The sequence below is a fragment of the Schistocerca serialis genome, chromosome 1, assembly GCF_023864345.2.
Source record: "Schistocerca serialis cubense isolate TAMUIC-IGC-003099 chromosome 1, iqSchSeri2.2, whole genome shotgun sequence".
Taxonomy (NCBI): domain Eukaryota; kingdom Metazoa; phylum Arthropoda; class Insecta; order Orthoptera; family Acrididae; genus Schistocerca; species Schistocerca serialis.
The window spans coordinates 351,877,029-351,887,145 of record NC_064638.1 but is presented as its reverse complement, the minus strand read 5'-3'; the positions used below and the strand labels follow the sequence as shown (position 1 = coordinate 351,887,145).

General features: G+C 39.8%; 1 protein-coding gene across 1 annotated transcript in view; it reads right to left on the bottom strand.

Moving 5' to 3' along the window:
• Positions 1 to 985: 985 nt before the first annotated feature.
• Positions 986 to 10,117, bottom strand: part of LOC126457422 (apolipoprotein D-like) — a 48,473-nt gene continuing 39,341 nt past the window's right edge. Inside the window, exons 4-6 of the mRNA XM_050093694.1 lie at positions 7,364 to 7,455; positions 5,045 to 5,137; positions 986 to 1,791 (exon numbers count right to left, since the gene is read on the bottom strand). Coding sequence (XP_049949651.1) covers positions 1,652 to 1,791; positions 5,045 to 5,137; positions 7,364 to 7,455 — 325 coding nt within the window. The 3' untranslated portion in view covers positions 986 to 1,651. The remainder of the gene's footprint in view (positions 1,792 to 5,044; positions 5,138 to 7,363; positions 7,456 to 10,117) is intronic.

The window sequence follows — 10,117 nt, the reverse complement described above, 5'->3', positions numbered from 1 at the left end:
ACCTATGTTCGTTATGTCTGTGATGTTTGATTTTCTGATCACATTTCACCATTATATTCACTGCATCCTGATTGGGTGTAGACAAGCACCGAGATCTCCATACCATCTTTCTTACCAACGTACACTGTTCCTCGGTTCTCTACTCGTGTTTAATGCTCTTGTCTGAACAGCTTGGCAGAAACACCTGTTCCCATGCGAGCAAAATCCTTTTTGCCCTATTCCACCGTTCAGGCACTTTCTCAAAGTCCTTCAAAGTAGCAGGAAGCCGACTCGAGAATAACTTAGAGAAACAAACAACATGTCCATCTTCAGAAGACAGTTAATGACATATTTACTAAAGAAACAATAATGATTGCCGTTGTCTCTATAAACACTCGTTACCTTGTACATCCTTGTTGCCAACTTAATCTTCCTCGTTTCCCATTATTCTTAACTGGTGGTCTCCTTAAATTTTCTTTCTTCAAAACTCGCTATATCAGAAAATATATACTTTTTCACCTACAACTTCTTTATATTTCTGTTATTATTATTATTATTATTACTACAACAACAACAACTACTACTACTAATATTAGTGGCAGCAGCACCAGGAGTACAAGAACTGCCAGTAGTACCTTTATCAGTTTCTAGTCAGTATTATCAACTCACATTGACCCTATAGACACTCAAAACATTTTAAGACTCTTTGCCATATTGAAATTGTTATTTCTTAGGTGCATGTGATGTAAAAATGTACTGTATGTCTATTGAAACCCTGGTCTGCTATAAGAGAGGACATAATGGTCCTAATCTGATCTGGTTAAATAAATAAATATTTGGCTTGAAGATAGTTAAATTGGGTTCAAACGATTCCTGACATGGCATTGCATCAATTCTTATAAAAAAGATAATTTTATTTCATACATTTCATTCAAAACAACAACACCTACAATAAATACTACAATAAATATATTTACAATAAAAATAACTATGCACGTGTATTTGAAATAGATCTGTTGCAGCAACGCTAACGAAAGTTTAATCTGTCTGCTATGATGACGTGATACTTCTCACATTTAGATAGCCGCTGTAGCATGTAAACAGCTACCACGAATGGTGGGAAATGCTTTTCTAGTGGAACAATATATTTAAAATCATACAATATTGGTAGAAATTAAGAGACGTAGATCCTCTTCAGAAGTGAAGCATATGCTTCCAAAACATTCACTACCACTAAAAAAATTTAAACCCTTTGGACGATGTACTTGTGCACGAAATACGTTATAGATTCGGTTTACAGCCATTTGAAACTTTTATGGACTTGACAGTCGGAAAGGCGAGGCGCTGCGGTACGAAATGTATTGCACCGCCATTCTCTTTAAATAAACCAAGAAAAAAAACTGATTATAACATTTCTCCAACTAGACCGTGGTCTTCAGGAAAAAGACCTAATTATAATATTTCTTCAAGTAGACCACGGTCTTCGAATCTAAACAGTAGGATCACAGATTGAAAGATGTAGTCCAAAGCGTAGCGACGCGTATCTTTGTAGACAGACGTTCCCTATAGTCTTTCGGAATACATATGGGCTATTTTCCTCAAGGGAGTCATAAGATTGGACAGTTCACGCAGTAAATCCAGGACGCTGGCACGGCGTGAAGCGGCCGCGAGCTCAGTAGACGCTGGGACAGTTCCTCTGGTCGGTCCGGATGAAGAAAGCCCTGGAGACGCCGTGGCGGTCCACGGCAGAGTAGGCGCGCTCCATCACCTCCAGCGTCGGGAAGCGGTCGCGTGTCAGGATCCAAGCGTTACCTGCCGACAGGGGATTTGCCGTTAGCTACACAAACGGTAAACGACTAACTCGCAGGTAGCCCGACCCCTATTAGTGGACACTAATATGAGGTGTGTACACTCTTCGCTTTATGAGGGCGTGAAGTTTCCTGGAAACATCTGAAGAGGGCGTCTCTGACGGTCTTTGGAGGATTGGCAGCCCATGCTACTTCAAAAGCAGAAATCAAAGAAGGTAGTGATGGCAGACACTGGTATCTGCAGCGAAGTCGAGGATCTAAATCACTCCAAGGGCGTTCCGTTGGATTCAAGCCGGGAATCTGAACAGGGGTAAAATACAGGCAGCGAAAGGTTATCTACAGTTTGTACAGAAAAAAAGGGAAGCACTGGTTGAGAAGGAAGGGAGACGGGGCCAAAGCCAATCTTCCATGTTATTCAATCTGTTCACGGAGGAGGCAGTAAAGGAAAAGGAAAGGTAAGCACTGGTTGAGAAGGAAGGGAGACGGGGCCGAAGCCAATCTCCCATGTTATTCAATCTGTACACGGAGAAGGCAGTAAAGGAAACCGAAGAAAAGTGGGAATTAAAGTGCTGGTAGAAGAAATAAAAATTTTGAGGTATGCCGATGACATTTTAATTCTGTCACAGACAGCAAAGGACTTGGAAGAGCCTTTGAACGGAATGGACAGTGTCTTGAAAGGAGGATATAAGATGAACATCAACAAGAGCAGAATAAGGATAATGCAACGAAGTAGAATTAAATAAGGTGATACTGACGTAATTAGATTAGGAAATAATATATTTAAAACAGTAGATGAGTTTTGCTATTTGGGCAACAAAGTAACTGGCTATGGCCGAAGTAGAGACTGGACATAAAATGTAGACCGGCAATGTCAAGAAAAGCAATTATAAAGAAGAGAAATTTGTCAACATCTAATGGTACTTAATTGTTAGGAAGTATTCGTTGAAGGTTTTTCTCTGGAGTGTAGCCATGTATTGAAATGAGACATGGATGAGAAACCATTAGACACGAACAGAGTAGTTCTTGTTTGTGTGGTCTTCAGTCCAGAGACTGGTTTGATGCAGCTCTCCATTCTACTCTATCCTGTGCAAGCTTCTTCATCTCCCAGTACCTGCTGCAACCTACATCCTTCTGAATATGTTTAGTGTATTCATCTCTCGGTCTCAATCTACGATTTTTACCCTCCATGCTGCCCTCCAATACTAAATTGGTAATCCCTTGATGCCTCAGAATATGTCCTACCAACCGATCCCTTCTTCTAGTCAAGACGTGCCACAAATTTCTCTTCTCCCCAATTCTAGCCAATACCTCGTCATTAGTTATGTGATGTACTTACCTAATCTTCAGCATTCTTCTGTAGCACCACATTTCGAAAGCTTCTATCTCTTCTTGTCTAAGCTATTTATCGTCCTCGTTTCACTTCCATACACGGCTACACTCGATACAAATACTTTCAGAAAACACTTCCTGACACTTAAATCTATACTCGATGTTAAAAAATTTCTCTTCTTCAGAAACGCTGCCCTTGCCATTGCCAGTCTACTTCGACCATCATCAGTTACTTCGCTCCCAAAATAGCAAAACTCATTTACTACTTTAAATGTCTCATTTCCTAATCTACTACCATCAGCATCACCCGATTTAATTCGAGTACATTCCATTTTCCTTATTTTGCTTTTGTTGATGTTCATGTTTTATTCTCCTTTCAAGAGACTGCCCATTCCGTTCAGCTGCTCTTCCAGGTCCTTTGCTGTCTCTGACAGAATTACAATGTCATCGGCAAACCTCAAAGTTTTTATTTCTTCTCCATGGATTTTAATTCCTACTCCGATTTTTTTCTTTTATTTCCTTTACTGCTTGCTCAATATACAGATTGAATAACATCGGGGGTAGGCTACAACCCCGTCTCACTCCCTTTCCAACCACTGCCTCCCTTTCATGCCCCTCGACTCTTAGAACTGCCATCTGGTTTCTGTACAAATTGTAAATAGCCTTCCGTTCCCTGTATTTTACCCCTGTCACCTTAAGAATTGGAAAGAGAGTATTCTTATCAACATTGTCAAAAGCATTCTCTAAGTCTACAAATGCTAGAATCGTAGGTTTGCCTTTCCATAATCTTTCTTCTAAGATAAGTCGTAGGATTAGTATTGCCTCACGTGTTCCAACATTTCTACGGAATCCAAACTGATCTTCCCCGAGGTCGGCTTCTACCAGTTTTTCCATTCGTCTGTAAGGAATTCGTGTTAGTATTTTGCAGCCGTGGCTTATTAAACTGATAGTTCGGTAATTTTCACATCTGTCAACACCTGCTTTCTTTGGGATTGGAATTATTATATTCTTCTTGAAGTCTGAGGGTATTTCGCCTGTCTCATACATCTTGCTCACCAGTTGGTAGAATTTTGTCAAGGCTGGCTCTCCCAAAGCCGTCAGTAGTTCTACTGGAATGTTGTCTACTCCCGGGGCCTTGTTTCGGCTTAGGTCTTTTGAAATGTGGTGCTGTAGAACTATGCTGAAGATTAGGTGGATACATAACGTAACTAACGAGGAGGTACTGAATAGAATTGGGGAGACAAGATGGTATCGGTTGATAGGACACATTCTAAGATATGTAGATGATAAGAGTAAAATTATGATGTCAATGTAATGTCATTATAGTGTGGACGTAGCTTTTCTAACACTTAACAAGTGAAATTCCAATCGGGAATATTGTACCTGTAGGGAAATTTATCTAGTGAAGTGTTAGTCGAGAAAATATACGTACTTGATAAACACTTCGCCATACAGCCCGAACTACCTTTTCTTTCAACACGAAAGTCATAAAGTAAATAATTGTAGCCTTCCTACAAAGAAAGCCGTAGACTCTATTCCAATTGGAGGAATTTTGTCCACTTATTATAACGAATGTTCAAGACTTATTTTGGGAAAGACTGGTGTCTCTTTTTCCGCGGGCTTCCCATTCGCTTGACATATCACTTACACCTCAATCTTAGAAGGCTGCAAATAACAGAAAATTATTTTATAATATTAGTGAAAAAGACTTCAGGAGTTCAGAGCAGCGTCCACTGGGCAGTGTCTCGTGTAGCATAACAGTGAAATTTCTAGAAATCACTTAACAGAAGAAGGAGAAAATTTTATATTTAATTTTTGGTTCGATGACAGAAATAAAGCGTGAGGGACGGGCGAAGTTTAGAACTAATAACATAGTAGAAGCCCTTGGGGGTCGTCTCAGTATCATGTTGACTATGACAAATACTTACGTATGCTGAAGAGCCCGAAGTTGGTGCACGACCACACGACGGCGAAGCTGTCGTAGTCTGTGTCGAGGATCCAGTACGGCGCCGTAAACGTGACTGCAACAAAGGCAACACGTGTCTCTACACACTCGGCGGCGCATGCGCGACACAATTGGTGTCATGTGACACAGAGCAGATAGCCAAGTTTCTAAAGTGTAGTTAGCCTAATTACTCCGAAATTCCTAATATTAATGCAATGCTTATTATTTTTACATATGACCAGGTGAAACATTGTACTGTTATTTTTACAAGAACCGAGCGAGATGGCGTATTGGTTAAGCTCTCTGTATTCACGTTCGGAAGGACGGAATTTTAACTCAGCATCTGCTCATCCTGATTTAGGCTTTCCGTCATTTTTTTCTAAATTGCTCCAGGTAAATGCCGGGATGGCACCTTAAAAGGGCAAGGCCGATTTCCTTCCTCATCCTTAAAACATTCCGAATTTGTGCTGCATCTCTATTGATTTCTTCCTTCTTTCCGTTTTACAGTTCATAGAATTACAGGTCTTTGATGATAGTCCGTTTTTGTTGTATGTGAACCTTTTAGTTTGCCGCTTCCATAGAAGAAGAAAGAAAAAATTATATCTTGGCTTGTCGGGATTGCGTCCGATATCAGATCATTCATTCAAGATATTTAGAGAACGCGACTCGTTGTGATCATCAGGTGCTCCCTGGAAAAATAGTTTGGCAGGAAGTATTAGTTTTCTGACAATTTCTTAACAACGCTTGTAAAATGTTTTGTTATGAATGACATCTGTTTATGCCCACAATGTCCGGCTTTTACAGAAAATAAGTGTTTACCTTTTATGACTTTTGCTTAATCTAGAACAAGTACCGAATAACATCAACAGTACAAAAAGCTAATTAATGATTAAACTCTTGTAGTTAATTAGCTGTTAACATTCTATTGCCTCAAACTCTCTGAGCACGATCATACGTCTTAACGTTTCAAAAATATGTACGCAAATTATTTAATATTCTTACTACTGTGGAAGTTGCATTCACACATCTTTTGATACACAAGATTCCATCATTGTAATGAAGAAAACTTTATCTTAAGTACTACACTGAAGGTAAAAACAAACTGAACAGTGCTCCAGAAGGCATATACAAAATGCATGCTACCACTAGCGACCGCAGCAGCAGCAGCGCGGTTCCGGACAGAAGCGCCTAGAACCGCTCGGCCACCGCGGCCGGCTCACACACACACACACACACACACACACACACACACACACACAACACCTGCATGCGGGTACGCGCAGTGTAGTCAAGGTGCTGTCACTACGGTGTCTCTGCTGTCACGCGACCACAGACGAGCCACTGGAAATGACGGCGTTCAGTTACATTAAAGGAGTCCCACTAGACTGGTCACGGATATTATTGTGCAATGGCCGGCAATCGAATCGCATCTACAGTCGTAACGGAAGCAATAAACTAATAGTGACGTGAGACGATTTGTTATTAAATAATCCAACCAGGGCACATGCACAGAGAAAAATGTCAGATAATAATTTAACTATGACTTTTTTTCCTTATTTGGAGCTGTTACTTATTTCTATGGAAATAATATTGAAAGTGAACGATCAACTTCCAACTTCATTCTAGTAATAAACTACGTTGTGTCGCAAAAATAAAGTAAGAAATCATTATCAGTTGTTCTTTCAGATATGTAATAGTTCGGGGAAGGCAGCTAACTGAAGCATAGAGCTTTCTGTTAAGCAAAGTCTAGCGTGTTCCCATACGTGGGAACGCACATAGTTTGTTAAGTGTGTGTACTGTGCGATAAATTGCGATACAACTAAAATGCCTACGTGTTAAATATAGTGGTCGGTTTAAAACAGAGAAAGAAGTAATTCGGAATTAGCATAATGTCACCCCTGTTGTGCATTAGTTCAACAAAGCTGTGACATATAAAGATGCAAAAGTTTTTTGACAACCGTAGTGTAGAAGATGCAATTGAGTGACCGGAAACCACCATGCAATGAAAGGCACTTACAAATTCAGCACTATGGAACAAATAGCACTTCCAATAATAACATCTATTAAACAAAAATTAAGCTCCGATCAACTGAATAATTTTAAAATAAAATTAATTCTAATACCGTTATAACTCGGGGGCAGCAAAATCCTTGATAACAAAAAAGGTGTTACGACAGATCAAAATTTACATTATGCGTGTTAGATCGACGGCAATTTTAAAGAATATCTTCAAATCAGTAATAAATAATAGAATCAGATTATTTCACATAGGATAATAACGCATATACAACGTCCTACGTACCTGGCAGGGATGGAAATCGGACGTTGAGCTTGGAGTCATCCGTGCGGCCCAGGATCCGAACCTCACCCTCAATCGTTGATCGTATACCAGTTCTGAAAATTTGTTCCATTTAGAAATTTACAGTGATACCTGAGTACTTGCGTTGGCGATTTTATTGAATGTACTGCATCAGTTATAACGTCACAAGGGTTTAGAGCATATACAGAATTGTACTACTTGATAAAATTACAGCTAGCTGAACGTACAGGTGTGAAACTGTATTTTCACTTTACCCGTTAAGCAAGGACTGCAAGAGACATTTACACAATATACGTGTCACTAGTTTCTTCCGATTTAAATGATAAGGTACTTACGTGATTACATGGTAACATACACATTGTCTCATTTATCTTGACCATCCCAAATAACTTTTCCTCCGGAAGAATGACAAAAATATACCAGACAAACGTTATTTAGGTACCAGGGGGACATTAACTAGCATAACAGCTTTTTTTGTACCTTTATTCTTTGTGAATATATTAATACTAGTACGGCTTTTTTAACAGCACAGCTCTTTTATTCGATGATCCACTTGCTCTCCTCAAGAACTACTCAAAAACGCACTATAGTGCACCATTCACACAAATGCTAACTTGTATTCTCCACAGACGTTTCTATCTTTTCCCACAGACGTTTCTATCTTTTCTTTGTTGATGTACACTACATTCAGACAAAGCTTGAATTGAAGACGGTCGACAGAATGACATTTTCCTTGTGTTTCTATTTGTTTACTATCAAGTCCAGCAAATGGGCTAGCTACGTTACTCCGTGTACCTGCGCTGTGTGCTAGCATAGGACAGTGAAAATCAATTTTGTGTCTCTTTTCTAACAAGGTCATTTTGCGTGCATGGCACAATGTGGTAAGGTTTTGAACTGGTCTTGAGGAAAGAAAGTCTTCCTGGCTTACTAAATGCAGTGTTACCATGAATACATTTACGTACTACGGAGGCAAATTTCTCATTCCAAAATATGAACCGTACATACACATGCAAGAACATCTTTCTTTTTCGAACTATTTACGAATGAACGTTTTATGAAGTTCACAAGTAAGAAACTCTGTTTAATGTTTTGAATGTCCTCCCCTTGCTTCTAAACACGATGCGTTTTTCATGCTTGGACTCTCTAAAAACTTTACACTTGGTCTAGTGAAATAAATCTAGGAAAAAAATTAAATTTTGAGCATTGTGTTTATAAAACTTAAGATTACTTTAAATATTCGCAGAGACCTTGCTGCTCCTTAAAAAAATAATTAATTCAGTCATTAGGAAACAAATAAACAACGAGAAGACAAATAAATGCATTTTCCATAGCAACTTGAAAGTTATCTTTTGCATTTGCACTATACCGATAGCACACAACGTAGTTGTCTTTGGGTCAGCTTGTAAGGTATTCAGGAACTGATCTTCGAGTTCTGGATGAGCCGATCTCACTGGGACTGCTGGGTCGCGAGTGTGACTAAGCGCCTTTCTGCCCTGGAATGCTTGGAGAAAGAGATTTTTTGGAGTCTGGTGCTGCGTGCTGCTAGCTATTGAACGGTGTAGTGGAAAGATGTAGGATTTCTTTGTGCAGGGAGAGCATACTTGCTATACGACTTTGTTAATCATTCACAGGTAACGGTTGGTTCATGCGTAATTATTTTCTTGATTAACATTGCGAATGTATTGAAATTTTCATGGTCTGAATGTGTGCCTCACTCGTGAGACCGGTCTTTGTGTCTTTGTGACGACAGTATGTTTCGAGGGTCGGTACAGAATCTGTTTGGTATTAATACATCTGATTAGTAGGACAGTCAGTTTCACTGCATTACCTACCAGCGAAATTTTGCCAATGTTTTGCGACTTTTATAGAATTTATCTTGTTTGAATTTTCTTAAGTGTTGGAGCTCCGTGTGCCACGTATTTTCACAGCGTTAATATTACACGTACAATTATGATTTTATCATTTTTTAGAGTCAGTTATATGGATTTACATTTCCTTACCAGTCAGTCATCTATTTAGGCGATTTCATGGCGTTTATCTACAGCCATTCAGTGCGGAACATACCACTTGCCATAAGCATCAGCAATTTGAAAACTAGTATCAGGTAGTGTACTGTATTCCGTGTTTTTTGCGTGACCTTTCAGCAGGAAAGGTAGGTGGTGTTGCTGACGCAGCAGGCGCAGTTGCAGTGATACATTCTGCATAAAGGGTCATTATCTGATGTCTTGTAATTGTGAACTATTATAGCAGACTGGGTCCACATGCCCACAGTAACTCACGTGTCATAAGTCACAATGCTTTACACCAGGGGCGTCCAAGCATTGTACTTCATCTCCGGTGATTTCACTGTCGGCCTAAGGTTTACCATTGATCTTCCTTCCTTATTTGTACAAAGAAAGATCAGTTTCCCGATTATACAAGTAAACATCTTGTTAGGATGGAGGCGAAGAGCTCCTCAAATACACCTTCGTTACTGAAAGAGTTCAGTGGTATAAAACCATGATAAAGGACGGGGTGAGGATTGCGGAGCGGGGGCTGGAGAGGAGGGGGAGTGGGGCAACAGGGAGGAGGGGGAGGGAGGAAGGACGAATCGAAATCCCAGTTTTACCATTGACGTACTTCTCTAGGCACCAGGAATGTACAGAGCCTTCTCCCCTTTCATTAGTTCCTGTGTTGAGCCTGAATGATGTATGTGCATATTCTTCTACTCATAAGTAATATGAAGGGTACTCTAGC